Here is a 17,593-nt window from a genome sequence, read left to right as displayed (position 1 = left end):
CTTTCAGAACCCAGCAGGAGGGGGAGACACTTGAGAGAAGAAGATGTGAAGGAATTAAGAAATTTTGACTTTTACTGTATAGATGCTCCAGATGTGCAGAACTGCCCTGAAACACAACAAACCCAGTATAGCTGTCATGCTCATTCAGAATAATGATCCACAGCGCCCTCTATGGATGAAACATGGTAATATGAGGCATTTGACATCATTTGAAAAAAATAAAAGAAGATTAAATCAGCTCAAGTCAGCAAACTTTATTCCATACTGCATGTTACTTTCACATGTTACATCATTTATAAATATCAGAATGTGTATGGCTCTGATTTGGAGGTACACAGATCACTAAGCTGAATAATAAATACCCTGTTTGGACAAAGACGAATACAAAGTGCACAAATAAACTTCAAGTTCAAGTCGACTGCATCACATTACAGAACAATTCAATTAAAGCTACATTCAGATACTGTGGAAGGGCTCTTTGTAATGAAACGCAACACACACACTCTCTCACACACACACACACACTCTCGCACACACACCCCAACTTTCATATAAGCATATTTGGCAACATATTTTCGCATAGAACATAAATGACACCTTGCAACACAACACTGTCAGTATGTGGAGGTAATATTGGATTTGGCACATGAAAAGATTAAATACTCCAAAGTTAAAAAAGTTCAAATGTGGGAAAACGATTTGTTTACATGCTCACTGTTAATCACTGAAAGGCTCTGAAGCATAGAAACCCACATATGGTTAAATAGTGTGAAACGCTCAACATTAAAAAGGTCTTCTCAAACATTAATTTCATCCGCTGGACTCAGCAGTTAGCTTAGTGTTAGCGTAGCTAGCGACACTCCGATGTGGTGTAATGGTTACGCTCAAGAACAAGCAAAGCACCGGATTTTTTCCATGAATAAAATGGGATACAGTTCCTCACCAGTTGTGATTTTAAAAACCATAATGACTGATGTGAACAAATTGGTTGATATGATCTCTGTGAATCCTTAAAGCCAAGATGTCAGAATCCTCTAAATCTAACAGCCATAAGCATGTATTGCACTCTAATACGTCCTTACTTTACAAAGGGGTTGTCCTGGCCTGTTCAAACCATCTTGACAAAAAAAAGTTGGTATATAGATATAGAATTAATAGGGTATTCAGTAATACTATGTTTATTATAACATCTTGCATATATTAACATCAATATATAGATTATTTCAACATTATGATATGAAAGATACATATTTATAAATTTCTATGAATATAGGCGCCTGGTTCCGTTCAGTTGAACAGAAAATCAGAGCCAGATATAACATAATAACTATTCTATGATTACGTATTTTCATCCAAACGAATACAAATAAATGCTTTCGCCGCCGGACCACAAGGTGAACCGGTGTGAAACTCCATACTGAATAATGAATTGAAGCCTCCCATGCACAGAGAGGTTTCAATACAGGTCGAGAGTGGTTCTCAAACAGGCCAGAGTGAACCTTAGAAACCTGAGCATGCATGCTAACTAGGCAGAACAGCGACCTCTAGGGGACGGAAAAATATAGCAACGTCTCAAGTTATTCAGATATACTCAGATTGATTTGTTTTTGTGTCGGTATAGATTTTTGCGGTGCCTTATTGGAAATCGGTAAGATCACATCAGCGAGTGTAAAGCACTGAAGTTCACAATTTGATTCCTGGAGCTGCATTTAACATCGATCTGCAATGGATAATGTCAACAATGGCCTGTGACCTACAACAACGCATTACAATCTCTTGCTTTCACTTCATTGTATTTCAGCCTCTCAACCGTCCACACACGTTCAACTCATATGTATTTGCATCAACATATATTAGATTCACGTCAGTATTCTATCATAGAGCAGCAGGAACACATATGCACTGTATATGGACAGAAAACAAGGAACAAACAATTCCTTCATTACATGGAATCTGTGTTAACTTCCATCTGTGGTGGGGCACAGTATAATGTGTTGAGATGTGAACTACTGAGCATATCCTGGGGAAAACTCCAGTGATGTATATTTGTCAGAGACAAAAACACAGTTGTATGCCTCAGGCTTGATTGGCAAGCTGCCCTGACTCCTTGATAACTCCACCGTATCTTCCACAGATGTACCAAACCACCCATCAAAACCACCAACCCCTAATAGTAAACATCTACGCAACGCTAACTTCACATCTAAACAGCCTGGTTCCTAATACATGCAGGCAATGTCCACCATCACGGATGGCTAAGTCACTAATAAGTTAAACAACAAACAAGGAACCACCATGAAGCTCAGTCCAAATAAGGAGCAACTTTATACTTAAAAAAAAAAGCCAATTAATTCTAGCGGCATGCACTTTGCACGAAAAGGCAAAAACTGCTTGGAATCTTTTTCATAACATAACTCCACGTTTGTCTATGCAAATTCACTCAACACTGGAATTGAGAAGCTCACAATATCAACAATCGGCAAGAAAAAAAAGCAAAATACTGCACCAAGCCACGTTCTAATTCTATTTTAAGTCTACTGCCAGCTTTGCTACAGCCACGTCAGAACGATCCACACTGTTAACTAACAGCTACAGACCGCACGCTCTGTAACGCCTCAAGACGTCCAAAGCAGGAGGTAAAGAAGACACAATTAACTCTCTTCACTCCATCTTTGCTGTTTGACATCTTTGCTCCCACTCAACATGCTGCACCGGGGCTCGCTCCTGTGTTTAACAACTGAAAACTGAAAGCGCAGAGCTGTGGTGACATTTAATCGCCAGAGAAATGGTGTTGTGATGTCAAAAAATAAATAAATCTTGAAAGTTTTGCACCCATAAATGTACAGCAATGACAGTGGTTCCCTCTCTGTGAGACCACCGGGTTATGACGATGCCAGCACCTTCTGGACTGAGCAAACTGCAGCCACATGCAGCATACAGTTGCAAGCATGTTTGTCTCCGTGCAGCTGCAGGAGACAGCGAGATGCCCGAGCTGAGCCCCTGAAAAGGGACCGCGACTGAGCCAAAATGAAGCCTTAATGGTCAAAGAGCTGCCTGTGCGCCCGTCTAAAGGCCCGTGAGATCCACAATGGCCTTGATGAAGATGGTGTCGTCGCGGATGTAGGAGTTCTTGGCGTCGAGCTTGGAAAGCGGGCAGAAGAGCGGACAGCCGCTGGCGATGTTCATCTCACTCACGGGTCGCTGGAAGGACGAGGAAGAGACGTCAGGCCGGAATGCATCAATTATGTGTTCTCTGTTGCTCTGATCCAGCAGCATCAACGTCACCTGGCCACAAGAAGGAGATAGGAACATGAAACATCCAAGAGTTTGTCATTTATATTTCTCTTAGACTTTTGATTGAATTTTCCTACCTTCTGGTTGAAGGGCCATTTGAGCAAGGCATCACTCAGTCCCCTCATCACCACAAAGAACAGGGACAAGTGGCTGCCACGCCCCGTCCCATCTCCATTCAGATAGATCCGCAGACACATCTTGTAGCCGTACTTACTGGTGTAGAAGGCTGAGGGAGGACAGACACGTTTCTCACTCAGCTGGAGTCCCAATGCAACACGTGTGTGTGATAATGGAGGCCGTGCTTGAGAGTTTACCTGGAGAGAACATGGCAGGGGCTCGACCCGCGATGGCATCCTGTCTCTTCTTGGCAAAATCTGAGATCCTCCACACGAAGACGCCATCAAACGTGGTGGCAGACATTTCCCTCAGCCGACCCTCCATCTCTGCAACCGTCAGGTCCTTCAGCCCCACCGTCCTCTCCAGCTGTCGCACCTGAGCAATACACACACATCATAACAAATGGGTGATTGTCAGTGACCAGTGAGGGCATTAGGAAGTGTTTGGCTCTAGCTGTTGAGTCATGACTGCCCTCTGTTGGAATTCATGAGGAGTGCAGGTAAACTGTGTCTGAACACAGATGAACACAAATCCATAGCACTTATATACTCACAAATTATAATTAAGACAAATTCAGCACTCTATGATGAAAACACTACAAAAGTTCAAGAACAGTGTGCAATGACTCTTGTGAATATATACCACAACATAATGTAAATAATACATATTTCATAATCTTCCAGTCCTACCTTATTACTCAAAGCCTCGATCTTGTCCTGGTCCAGTTTGTGCTGGCGGTTGCTGGCTTCCATGGTAGTAGCAAACCTCTCCACCTCTCTGTTCAGCACACACACCACATTTTCAAATGTTCCGGACTTCACCTCGAGCTCTGTGCACCTGCGGCCCAACTCGGCCACCTTGGTCTTCTCGCTGTGGAGCTGGAGCTCCAACGCTGCGCCCACCGAGCTGGGCAGGGGCGTGAAGGATGTAGACACAGAGAGAGTGGGAGGCAGAGTTGGAGGCAGAGTGGGAGGCAGAGGGAGAGGAGCTGAAGCTGAAGCAGGGGGACCAGGAGGACCAGAACTGGAGGATGAGGAGGAGGCAACGGCGGCGGCGGCAGCTCCCTGCACGGGAGGCCCAGAGGAGGTGGTGCTGAGCTGGGAGACTCTGGCCTCGAGCTCCCTGAGGGCCTGTTGGAGTTCCACCAGTTTGTGTCCGGCTAGTTCCAGTCCCTGGGGCTGCAGGCCTTCCATGCTCACTTTCATGCCCATGATGTAGTGCAGCAGCAGGTTGAGATGCTCGTAGGCGTACGCCCGCTCATGTTCATGAATCTTTTCCTTCTCCACCTTTACAAAGGGAGCAGACAGGAAGCAAAACAATGAGGAGGTGGAAAACACGACGACTGTGTTCTGTTTGTCTGTGTATCAAACATGCATGGAGGCGATCAGGCTACTTACAGACACATCACATCCTACCACATGGAAGCGACATGGTGTCCTGAACTTGCTGCAGAACTTAATATGGTCCACATACTAGAAGGTATTGTGAGATTAAAGCATTTATATTAGGAGTAAATCCAGACTACCTTTATTCCCGTTTTCCTCTTCTCATATGTACAGATTTACCTTTTCTCTGGGGATTTTCTTCTTGGCACAGCCCTCACAGATCATGGGATACTTGGGACAGATCTCATCGTGCGCCTGAAGAAACAACAGCATTTGAGGCCAAGCACAGGCCGAGAGTCTTACATCACAGGCTCTAATAAATCATTCCTAACCTTGATATTTTTGAAGTGAAATGGCTCCTTGCAGTACTTGCAGTTGAGTGTTCTCTCCGGACACTCTCGCTCGCTGTGGCGCTCCTGTTCGTTGAAGCGGATTCGTTCTTTGCAGGATGGACACGGGATGATCATGAACTCACATTTCCCCTCATGGCTCATCTAGGGAAGAGGTCAGAGGTCAGAGGTTAGACAGGATTAGAGCCTGTGTGGTGCGATCCAGTCAAAGCTGCAACATGGTGTCCAATCTCAGCCTGAACCCAAATCAGTTAAGTCTTTACTTGGACTTGAGCTTTTTGATTTGGAAAGATAAGAGACCTTCCCGAAGCCAAAGATTACGTTTCTGAATCAACTCCTCATTTCCCAGATCCAGATCACCCAATCAGAGAGCCATTCAGGCTGCACACCACAACAACAGCGTGGAAACGGCATCTGATTGACACTTTTATCTCTAAGCTCTAAGCATTTTGCTGTAAAGAGCCTGAAGTTCAAAGTTCACATTCATTCATTGCATTATTTCACTGTAAAAATGTTTGGTTTATTGGGTGTTTTTGTTTCTTTTGATCAAAACTGAGATAGAAAGTATAAATCACTGACATCTCACGTGAAACTACACTGAAATATTGAGTTTTATAATCATATTTATGTGTATTTTAAATATTATACTAAAGATTATTTAGAAAGTAAGTGACTAGAAAAGCATTAGTGGTTCATGTCAATTTGCTTTAGCGATTATTTCTTCGGCATTAAAATTGCATATTGACTTATGTAAGACAGGTTTAAGACACATGACCTGTACTCAGACTTCACTATGTTGACTCGGCCCTTGAATGCCAAAACTTGTGACTTACGCATGACCTGCAGCTGTACTCTAACAGAAGCTTAAGTGTTTAAGTACATACAACACAGTGGACAGCTGACTAATTAGTTCTATAGAGACGAGGCAGAGCAAAAACAAACTACAGCATCTTACAGAGAAATATTTTAAGATGTCATTTGATGAAAAGTAAGACTCCTACGTGTAAGATGACCTCACCTCATAGTCTTTGATGCTGCCTTTCCAACTGCAACTTTCATTGATGCAAACAGCCAAGAGGTTTTCAACTTCCCTTCGAACTGCGTTGTCAGGAAAAGCCTAAAAAAAGGAAATAAGTGCAAATGTGCTGTCACGCTCTATGTGCGTGTGTGTGTGTGTTATGAGTCTGTCCAGCTGTCATGTTCCCTGATGGATTATTCATGTCATACCACATATGCACACAGACTGACACCAGTATGTAAAGGCATGTAAGATTTGTACATAAACTCTGAAAAACTCCACATCATTTCTTTCTAAGGATCGATATTCATGTGCTGTGCTGCATTTAGCAACACTGAGTCTAAACTCTGTCTGTGTGTACGTATGATTCCTCCCTCTGCTTGTGCTTCTCACAGGAAATGAGTCGGAGCAGCTGCAGCCGTACGTTACAGGCCCATTGCAGATTCTGGGTGATGTTTTAGTGATCAGACTAACAGACAGAGACAGATATAACATGAATGAGCTCCTCCAAGGAGCTGAAAGCACCTCAGGATGTTCACCAAAAACATCCTGCACTCAAAAGCTTTTCGTGTAAATGCTGCTTCACTCTAGTATTCAGACATGATGCAATTGATACGGACTTACTGATGCTAATTCACCCCATTCACACTTTAAGTCCATAAGAATACACTGATACTCACACATCCTGGTTTCAAAATTGATGTAGGCTCTTCAAATATATCCTCTTTGATGCAAGCATTGCATTTCTGGGGTCCATTACTGCAACATATAAACAACATATGCATATACTTTATACAGAAATTGTCAATATCTCAACCACGCAGCCCAAATGTATCCCAATACCCGGTTCTTTTCTGACCTCACAGTCCGGTTGAAGCAGTAGGAACAGAAGCGATGTCCACACTGGGCTTGAAACGGCCGTCTCAGTATGTTATGGCAGCAGTTGCACAGGTGTTTGTCCTCTAGCTTGTTGCCCAGGATCTTCTTGGGGAAGCCGGGCTTGTTGCTCTCCATGGACGAGGGAGGGGATGGCTCCTGTGTGGCCATGGTGTCTGTTCACACGTCACACCTGGAGACACACACACACACACACACACACACACACACACACACACACACACACACACACACACACACACACACACACACACACACACACACACACCAGCAGATGAATGGTCACACTCAACCAGCACACACATTGCACCTGGATCACAAAGTCTCGTCCTCGATCGCTACAATTTGTATCTTCAAAAGCAGAATTATGTTCCAGACTCTTATGACATCATACAGGATTCATAACAATCCACAAAAGTCACTCTCAGACATTGGGGGAGGGGGGAGCTGCATGCATTACAAAGTTTGTTTCTGTGTAAACAGGAAGTAAAAACCCTTGTGATGTCATCAGGGGGGTCAGCGTTCCAGACTGCACAGCGCCCTCTACAGCCAAAGAGAGTGTTTGTGTTCACACTCTCAATATTGCTCCTCAAGACTGATAAACTGTTGCTGGTGTGTAAAAATCCTTCAATTAAGCTTAGATTGGTTCAAATGTTTACTTTAAGTCAATTTGAACTAAATTTACACTTGTAGACATCAAAATAATAGGAGATAAAACAGAAAGACTCCTTCTATTGTGTTTGTCTAATTATCTTCATTGAAAAGATCTCATTTCTAAAAACAAATCAACAATAGAAAACATTCATACTTGAGTTGTTTGTGTGTTTAAAACAATGATTTGTGATGGTGGGATGTCCCTTTGTTTACATTCAGATAATGGAATCTACCTTCAAAGTGCACGTTTACATTTTACATCTTAAACATTGGAGCATGTGGGCTCTCATCTTATCCGAAAGGTGGGGGGAGAAACACAAACTGTTACAACAAATGTCACCTTTTTGATGCAACAAAGTAAACACTGCCCTCCACATACAGAGACGTGACATCAAACTAACAGTGACCTGTGGTGCACATTTAGCTGCTGACAGTAACCATCAACCATATCTGAGTGAAGCACATGTGCATCAATCTCCAGCTGGATAAGAACCTGTGTGTGTGTGTGTGTATAGCAGTGGAGCAGGCCACCTAAAGGCCCACACCCTTTGTTTACATGTCAGTCTGCATCTCTGGCTCCTCGTTACTTGACTACTCACAAAGTGATGATCGTCCCTCGTCCACGCAAACAAAGCATCGCGCGGTTTAATGTTACCCGGCGGTGCTGAGAAATGCTCCATCCATTGTCTCCTTCTCCATCCTTTTTTCCTTGTCGCTGTTGCTAAGCTCTCAGCATCCTTTAGTCACAAGTGATCACCACGCCCCTTTCATATCACAAGCGCACAGCTGTGGGGGGAAACCATTTACTGGAGCCTTTTGCAACACGACTTCACACTCACCAGCGTTTTGTCTAATCTGTCATCGCGCACACAGCCGGGAAAACCTCCGCCCTCCCCGCAGATCCTCGATCCCGCACGCTTAGATCTGATCCAGCAACGCGTTCTGTGCGTTTTCCCTGACGTTTGCCACATAATATAGATGTGGTGCCCAGAAGCGACGGCTGTTGTTGTCCAATATCGCCATTGCACTTTCCAGACCGAGTGTTACGTCATGCAAAGGGCTGAACGTGGAGGGATGTGGAGGCGTGCAAATCAGGAGGAGGAGGAGGAGGAAGGAGGAGGAGGAGGAGGAGGAGGAGGAAGGAGCGCGATAATGTGACATTAGGCGTAAATGCAAACGCGTGGATGGATGCAAATGCATGTAAAAGGTTTCAGACAGTCAGACCGCATGTGTGTAAGGAGAGAGCTGCATTGCTTCGTCTGCTTCATCCATGCAAAGTGTGTGTAGCTGCAGCACAAAGCACACAGTGTACAAAGAAATGTTAAATACTCAAAAAGCCGTATTTTTGTTATTGTTGTTTCAGTTTTTGTTAATAATGAGCGATAAAAATCAATATTAACCCTCTGGAGTTTAAACACGTTATGTTTCCTGTATTTGTTGTTGGCTGATTTGATTGTTTTACAAGGTTACTTCATAGAAAAGTACAAAACTGTCTTTTACAAAAAGAAAGATCAAATTGTGTTATGCACGAATAGATCCCGTAATTGTTTTAAATAAATCGTCCCTCAATTTCAAGATTCAGAATTTTTGTTAGTTTCCTTTAAATAAGAAATATCTCAATTAAGAAATCTTCATTATTAACTGAATTGATATGAAACGAATCTATCAGAGGAGCAAGTGTGTCTGTAGGAATAACCAACTGTGTAAAACAGCAACCACCCACACCAGTTGGACTTTAAATTGGACTTTAGCTCATGTTGTATAAGTCATTTGAATGTTTATATTAACTTTGAGTATTTGTTTATATTTGCATTCACTTGAACTGATGGTGGTATTCTTTACCTTAAACACAGAACATAAAGCTGGATAAGCAGCCAACAGCTAAAGAAAGACATATTAAAGCACATTAACAGAACAATTCCAGGTTCATGTTCATGCCCCGCCCCTTTGTGGCACCGCTCACGTGAGTTGCCGCAAGGGGGCGGGACTTCCCTTAAAAGAGGCGTGTCTACAGCTATCCACCATTCAGATTAGTTTTTCGTTTTCATAATTTTTCATGTACCTGTATATACGTACAGTATATTAAAAACTAAATGGAATGTGACCTTCTTTAACCTTGTTTGTTACATCACAGTTAAAGCCATGAGACGTAATTTGTATAGTTTTGTGTAGATGTAAATGAAACAAACACACAAGCGTACGAGGAAGTAAAAATTTAAAAATAATAAAAAAGCATTCCATGGAGACTTGTTTCTGACTAGCATAAAGATTTATATAAATATAATTTATTGGAAATGTATTTCTAACAAAAGACCATGTGAACAGTACAAGTTGACCTATTATGAAATGCTTGAAAAACATTTAAAAAGAACAATTTAGACCTCATATCTTAAAAACCTCTTTTTTTTTTTAAAGCTCCTAGATAAATGCTACATAGAAGCTCCCTGTCTGTTCGCCAACAGCAGCACTACGTCTAACACAAGGCTACAGTTTACCCTCCAGCAAAACATCTTGCTTGAAACAGATGAAAAAGTCCTGAGTGAAAAGAAGAAAGAAGCTAATATTGCACAATTTAAAGGGACTGTCCATACTTTGGAGACAGAAGCTGATCTGCAGTGTTACACTAACGTTTCTAACAAAAAAAGATAAAGCTTCTTTCCAGACAGAAAACAGAACGTCTTCTCTTACGTCTCTTCAAGTAGTTTCCGGAGGTTCCTTTGAATCTAAAGGAGGACAAAAACAGAAAAGAGGAGGAGGCCTGAGTGAACCGGATTCAGATGGCAGACAGAACAGCGTAAATAAAGTAAAACATTTGAATTGACCTATGTTAATGTAAATGTTGCCTTGTTGCTCTAAGCCATTCCAATCTTCTCCAGCTATCTCGCAGCTGGACGGTCAAACAACTAGTGAACAGATCAAAGTGTAAAAAAGTTGTTGGCCGAGTCAAACCTTTTCTAGCTTGAACAGGTTGGTGGACAGCTCTCCGTAGATCTCAGCGTTCAGCTCATCCTGGGCCAGGTGGCTCATTGCATTTCTGCAACAACAACGACACTAAATGATCACCAACATCCCACAACACCAAATGAAACCTAACGCATGTCAAATATACTGATACTGCTGATTATTGGAGGATTCGTATATCAGCCACACCACCAAAATTTCCATGACTTTTCCAAAACGAGTACTCTCCTGAATACATTGACTGAAATCACCAAATGTCATTAACTTACTATTAAATGTAATACATATTTAAGTTGTACCACCCATGCTTTGTGGTATTAAATCGGTAAAACCACAATGTATGACAAGAAAGAGAACATAAACATGCACAGGAACATGTGCCTAGTTAGGTGGTGTCATTTTTTGCAGTGTATCATATTTGTTTGAGCTTTTCATGCATGTAAATATTTGCAAAGTATGCATGAACAGAGACAAGATAAAAAGAGTGGAGTCAAAGTTTCTCAGCTGAGCAAAAGAACACAATCGCTTAAAGAAACAAGACGTGTCTGAGAAATTGTACTTGGATACGCTTACATGGGCATCGTGTTCCATTGGCCCCTACTGACTCTCACATGACACACACACACACACACACACACACACGCTGGGTTCCTGGCAGTATCTTACCCGTTGCGAATGTACTCTCCCATGGAGACCAAAGAGTTCAAGCGATGCTCCAGAGCCACGATCTTCATGGCCATGTAACACGAAGACAACACCAGGACACTTACTCTGCGAGGACACACAAACGCAGCACGGACGCGTCTCACATTGTCTCCACGTACAGTATACACAGAAGCGTTGCACATAATGAAAGGTTACTCACAAAAACAAATAGATGAGGAGGATGGCGTGCAGTGACGCAGGCTGGGGGGATTTGTCTGTGAGTAACGTTCCCCTGGGCAATTTAGTCGACCCTGCAGGTGAGTGCAAAGAGTGCTTATCACTGTTTAGAGAGGAAATAAGAGCTGAAACGTGTACAAATAAGGTGAGGACTGATAGAGACACCAGTGTGTTGATAGTCCATCATAACATGTGAATTCCTAAATGTTGTAACTTCAGAGTGATGACTTAGAGTCCCCGTCACGTTATTGTCTCAGATCTCTTTGTCTCTCTCTTTGTCTTACCGTTTTTCAAGGCAGCGGCGTGTTTCTGTGCCGGGCCCTGGAGGTGAATGTCTGCGTGGACTGAGACCTCTCCAGGCTTCACTGCACTCAGGAATGTGTCCGGGAGCTCTGTGAAGTCTGCTCGAACAAACACACACACACACACACACACACACACACACACACACAACCGTGACTCCTGCTGCCTGCAAGCTTGAGTAAATATTAGTAAGACCACTGAGCCACTTCAGCCTGAGCACTACACTGAATTTTAGGATTTAGAAAGTGACGGTGATGACGCTAAAATAAACAAATCAAACAGAATGATTACATGCACATTAAATCTTTGATTATAATAGGATAATAATTAATAATCTAACATTGTGTAAACACCTTGGTTGAAAATGCATCTAAACTTGCTGAGTGTTTCACTTTGCTTCAGTTCAGGTTCCTCCAAACTAAACCCTGTACCGGCACAGTTGACACCAGACACCCGAAGCAAATAAGGCATGAGAAGAGAACGAGTGTGTGTGTGTGTGTTTGTACTTTAGAGATCTTTACGTATAGCGCCCTTGAAATGGACACACAACACTTGGGTCAGGACCAAATATTACTCAGTACAATCAGATCGGGCCCCGGTCCAAACGCATTGGGTCTTGGGTGTGTGTGTGTGTGTGTGTGTGTGTATACGACTTGATCTAACCAACGACTGGAACCTGAACATCAAATTGTTTCTTCCCTCTTCCTTCTTAGATCTCTTCCCTTTATGTTTTTCTTCTCTCCCTTCTCGAGTCTCTCACGTTTTGTTTTGGCTTTTTTTTCTCCCACCACAGCCTTTGATGTGATTTTGATCTGCACGGTTGTATGAGGTCATCCTGTGAAAACTCTACCTACAAGATGGTCCAACTAACAACACTGATGATGACTGCATTTATAAAAGGGGGCTTGACGGAATACACACCAGCCATTTTGTCATAATCTGGAGTCTGGGATCCGGAGCTGCTGCTCTCCATCATGTCCTGCCGTCTCTTATGCACGACCCCATTTAAGTCAGAGAAACCTTGGGAGAAGTCCTGCAGGGCACACAAAGGGACACACACACACACAGGTACAATAGATACCACACACAGGAAGCTTTTATCACAATGGTATTTTTTTTTTTTTTTTTACAAATCCCCTCACATACACTCCATACATCCTGTGCACAAACATAAAGGCAGAGACCCCCTTACTGACCAGAGGAAGTGATGAGGGGCAGGTCACTCTGAAGTTGTTTTTACAGGGGGGAGTCACAGGGCTGCAGTCGGCTTTATCCACCTACAACAATACAGCACAAACAATGATGCACAGAATGGAAAATATACTAATATATATATACTAAAATATAAACAAACAAATCACTTCCGTAGCAAAAATAACAGCACTTAATGACCGATTTCACATTTTCACTTCAATGGTTATTTTCACCAACATTCACACAATCAAAACACTTAAATACAATTGCAAATCTCTTTTATTTATCTTTATATATTGACTTATAGAGGCACTTACGCCCAAATGAACACAGATGGACGCCAGGAGTTTATAGGTGGTGTTGCGAGAGAGGAAGGAGACGAACACTTGCTGGAAAAGAGACGTTTGCAATCACAACCTGATTTGTGCCAAAGGGATCAAACTGAGCGTCAACACACGATTCTTACCGGCTCGCTCGATTTAGTTTCAATCACGAGGGCGTTTGGCACTAAAATGACCGTTTTGGTTTTTTTGATGAATGTCACAGACATCACTGGGATGGCAATCTGGTAAAAAAAAAAAAGAGAATACATTGACTTACAAATGAAGAGATCCTCCTTAGACCCTGTGTCCTCATATGAGGACATTACATTTTTCCTTCCCTAGACCTTATACAACATTATGCTTAACTTAAACCTGTTGTCCTCGTGTCTGGACATTTTTTCATCCCAGGAGATTGATTTATCAATGATAAAACATGAAAGGTGAATCCTCATCCCTGTACCTTAGTATCTTTGCCAAAGACCTTGGAATGGAAACAGATCCAGTTATCAGAGACAAACATTTTGCCTTGATACAGTATGTCTTTCTGCAGGGCGCACGTGTAACCTGTGGGCATAGATGTGTCACTCTGACTGAACAAACTCTGATATATAACAATGTAAGACTTCAACGATTCTCATAGTGATTACTTACTTTGTTTGAGTAATTCATCTGTGTTTACTTCCTTAAATATCTTATGATACTGGACATTTGTCTTTGATAACTAAAAAAGAAGAAAAATAATGTTTTTTTAAGGATATTGGCGCAACATCATTTTGGGATTTTTGTGTGTGTGTGTGTGTGTGTGTTTACCTGGCTGGAAAGGATTTTCTTCCCTTCACAGTCACTTGGACTCTGCATTGGTGAAAGCTGCTCAGCAGGTTTCAGCCTGGAAAGAGGTCAGTGTGTGTTTCATTCAGTTTGCTGTAGCTTGGTAACACACAGCTACACTATGCAAATTATAGAATACTTCACTGTGAAAAGGTTTTAGTTCAACTTTCAAGGAAAATTCAACTTTTTACTTACTTTACAAAATTAGTTGTTTGCTGTAATTTCTGCAATATTCTCAGGTGGCAAGAATTTTGTAGTGAAACGTGTCTCAAAACTTGATAAAAAAAAATGATTTGACATTGAAGAAAAAGAAGAATTCTATTTATAGATCAATTTTCGAAATGCTACGGTGCTTTTTAACAAGCGTTCACTTTTTAAACAAAGTGGTTGAAAGCACAAGGTTACAACAATACAAGAATTTGCAAAGAAATTGTGATATTTAACATGAATAATGTCCAGACAGTATGAGCCACAGCCACAAATGTCCTTCAGGTGAGAGGAGCTTGGCACAGACTCGGCGGTGTTTACATAAGACCTGCATACACAGCAGGCTTAAAGCATGTAAACAGCACTTAGGCTGGTCATGCAGGCCCAGGCGGTACCACCAACACACTCCTGGATAGTAAACAATAACGCTACATACTGTATTTCCCTTTAGATGTAGTGTTCAAAGTCTTTAATCTAATAACTAAAGCTACTCTATTTAAGAGTTTGGTTGCATTTTATATTATTTTTTACTTTCCAACCAAACAATCAGCTTCTTAATTCAATTTCAACAAAAAATATTTTTACCTAATTGTTTATTTCTGCACAAAACCTACTCAATTACAGTGTAATGTGTCATTTTTGCTGTGAAATTTGTTAACATATTTGGAACTTAAAACTGTTTAAGAGCTTTGTCTGTAAAGTCTGGGATGTATTTTCTGAAATGTCATAATGTAAGCAGCTCACACTCATTGTCTAAATCATTAACTTCAATTTGCAGACAGGAAATGTGAGATTTTATCAGGTAAACAGGCAGACGTGCGGTCGGTGTGTGTTTGCTCACCTGATGCCAGCTGCTCTCCTCCTGCCCTCAGAGAGCTCCGGCTCTGTGTCCAGAGGCAGCAGCAGGTCTACAGGTGACCCCCCTGTCTTCCTGGACCTCCTTTCCCCTCCATGCTCCCCTTCAGGTCTGAACACACACACACACGCGCACACATGTTCACTACTAAAGAGTTCACATCCATCACTGATATTTAACCACACAATCTGATTCAATTTTATCCATATCAGGGTGCACCACACTTTCTTTTTTACTTTCTAAAAACTTACTGACCTACTTAATTCAACGTTAAACATTAAAATCTGGTTCATTGTGCGCCACGCGACACATTCAGTAAACAAGTACAGAAGTACCAAAAGTAAACATTTCGTTTCCAGCGTTTCAGAGCAGATTTAGCATATACAAGTATAAATAAACAGAGTTTAAAGCAGACAAAGGCCTCTATTGAAGTTTAAACCCGGTATGGGGCCCTTCAGTTCCATCTTATCCAGACTTACACCGTCCGGATTCCCCGGGACTCTGTTCGGAGACGATCCGCAGACTTTGGTCTCTGTTCCGGCGTGGATCCGGGGGTCAGAGGTCTGTCCGGCTGCTCGATCATCAGTACCATAGTTTAGCACAACAGCGGTTTGACTACGTGTCCCCCATTTGGTTTTCAGATGGTCCAGGAAGACTGAAAAGATCAGACAGTGTCCCGACGAGTCCCGCGAAGTGGAGGAGGAGCTGGGAAAGGGGAGGGAGCAACATCAGGAACAACAGGGATCAGGCGGCTTTTCCTGGGACAGAAGAGCAGAGGAAACAGCCGAGATCATTCAAAATCCACAAAAACTTGAATACAAACCAATGATATACAAGTCAGCTTTATTAAACTTGTCAAAATGATAAGTGCGATTCGTAAACAAAGGTGTTTGTTGTTATTTACCTTTCTGCAGACTTTTTGCGCCTGAAAAACTCAACCATGACGTCACAGTAGGGTGCACTCAAGAGTATCTGCCACTAGGGGGAAGCAGAGTCTAAGTAAAGTGCTCGTTCTTTTTCTGTTGAGCCTGGCAACAGTTTGTCTTACATAATCATAACATAACTTCATATTGCAATCAAAGCAGAATAAGCATAAACATAAACATAACATACAACATAAACATGTCAGTAATATTTAACCCCAATTCATTACAATTACTGTGTTTTACAATGGCCGAACATACATAGGCTTTATTTAAGGCTACAAACTATTTTGTTTTTGTCTAAAAATCTCAAAATAGAACTTTATACAAGTGTTCCAGAAATGAAATTGATTTATATGAGTCTATTCAGTACAAAGCTTAAGTTAAAGAGAGTCAGCCTCTGATTTACAATGTAGCAATGCTGGCTTCTTTGGAAACCAATAATGTGATTTTTACTGTCAGAACTCGTAAAAATTGAACGTTTGGACTTCAAAAAAGGATTTACTCATATAAAGCTTGGACCAGGCCGGTGTAGGATGCCCATAGAATACCTGAGACATCAATTTATCACTGCTCTGGCTGATTCAGGGCTTCAAGTCCGGCTCTTATCTGAAAACGAACAACCTTCTTACTTTCTCACGGACAAACACTGTCCAGGCTCCTTCCTCCCTCTCTTTGTATTTTCACTGTATTAGTTTAGAATTATTCATTGCACGCTCTTCATCTCCACTATCACATACTCTCCAATAAAGAGAACTCACCGGATATCTTCCTTAAACTTTAAATTGGAATATTTTCCCAACAATGTCTCGTACTATCTTTTCAGAAAACAATGAAATACTGCTGTTACGGCCTTATTCCTGTCCTCTACCTGTAGGAGTTGCTGTTGCAGTGTTTAATGAAAAAGTCAAAGTGCAAAAGCCTTGTCACACTTCATTAAGTATCCAGGAGACAATGGCACAGCCAGCAATGCAGCTATAGCTACTTAGCCTGCCATTAATCATGGCTGACAAGTAATGAGGGTTAAAGGTTGGAAAGCTGCCAGAGACTCTGTTAGTGATTTTACTTGCTTCTCATTCAGTGAGAGGGGAGTGTTTATTCACTCACATCATCCCTAAAGACATGCACTGGGAATCTCCATAGGGGGAAATGTCTATACAGCGACACAGTGAGTAAACTAATTACAGTCACACCATTATTTATTACTGTTTCACCAAAACATGCATGTGACCACGTTACACTCCAGTAGATCAACAATTCATATGCTGTATTTCCCCTGTGATGATGTTCTTCTTAACATTTTGACCATTTAAATTGTCATTTCCGGCGATGTCACATCAAGTTAAATGCTGCTGTGTTGCCAAAGGGTTAATTATTGGTTTGGTGCAAGCTTTGTTTGGG

The 17,593-nt window shown here is 41.9% G+C and overlaps 2 protein-coding genes and 1 long non-coding RNA gene across 4 annotated transcripts; 1 reads left to right on the top strand and 2 right to left on the bottom strand.

Annotated features, from left to right (window-relative positions):
• Positions 1 to 251: 251 nt before the first annotated feature.
• Positions 252 to 8,689, bottom strand: LOC143011279 (TNF receptor-associated factor 2-like). Of its 2 annotated transcripts, XM_076164097.1 has the most exons (11): positions 8,555 to 8,689; positions 7,024 to 7,233; positions 6,845 to 6,923; positions 6,165 to 6,263; positions 5,129 to 5,290; positions 4,977 to 5,051; positions 4,809 to 4,883; positions 4,101 to 4,697; positions 3,609 to 3,786; positions 3,372 to 3,520; positions 252 to 3,285 (listed from the first exon to the last, which is right to left on the bottom strand). In XM_076164097.1, the coding sequence occupies exons 2-11, from the start codon at positions 7,209 to 7,211 to the stop codon at positions 3,067 to 3,069; spliced, it is 1,821 nt and encodes a 606-aa protein (XP_076020212.1). In that variant the 5' UTR covers positions 7,212 to 7,233; positions 8,555 to 8,689; the 3' UTR covers positions 252 to 3,066. The 2 variants fall into 2 exon arrangements, with proteins under 2 accessions (XP_076020212.1, XP_076020211.1); XM_076164096.1 differs by lacking the exon at positions 8,555 to 8,689 and having other exon boundaries at positions 7,024 to 7,522.
• A 1,269-nt stretch (positions 8,690 to 9,958) lies between these two features.
• Positions 9,959 to 15,950, bottom strand: LOC143011280 (GRAM domain-containing protein 2B-like). The gene is made up of 14 exons (XM_076164098.1): positions 15,749 to 15,950; positions 15,255 to 15,380; positions 14,189 to 14,264; positions 14,030 to 14,099; positions 13,839 to 13,942; positions 13,522 to 13,620; positions 13,373 to 13,444; positions 13,058 to 13,138; positions 12,783 to 12,894; positions 11,843 to 11,959; positions 11,542 to 11,632; positions 11,343 to 11,447; positions 10,665 to 10,749; positions 9,959 to 10,438 (listed from the first exon to the last, which is right to left on the bottom strand). Exons 1-14 carry the CDS (start codon positions 15,859 to 15,861, stop codon positions 10,400 to 10,402), a joined length of 1,290 nt encoding a protein of 429 aa, XP_076020213.1. The 5' UTR covers positions 15,862 to 15,950; the 3' UTR covers positions 9,959 to 10,399.
• On the top strand, positions 14,221 to 16,005 carry LOC143011281 (uncharacterized). Its single transcript, XR_012964902.1, has 3 exons — positions 14,221 to 14,274; positions 15,192 to 15,378; positions 15,911 to 16,005. It is a non-coding gene; the product is annotated as an uncharacterized LOC143011281 (long non-coding RNA).
• Positions 16,006 to 17,593: the final 1,588 nt, after the last annotated feature.

Source organism: Genypterus blacodes, unplaced genomic scaffold, assembly GCF_046128005.1.
Source record: "Genypterus blacodes isolate CSIRO-AG114 ecotype Tasmania unplaced genomic scaffold, CSIRO-AGI_Gbla_v1 ptg000133l_1, whole genome shotgun sequence".
In the NCBI taxonomy this organism is placed as follows: Eukaryota; Metazoa; Chordata; class Actinopteri; order Ophidiiformes; family Ophidiidae; genus Genypterus; species Genypterus blacodes.
This window is presented reverse-complemented; position numbering and strand designations above follow the sequence as displayed.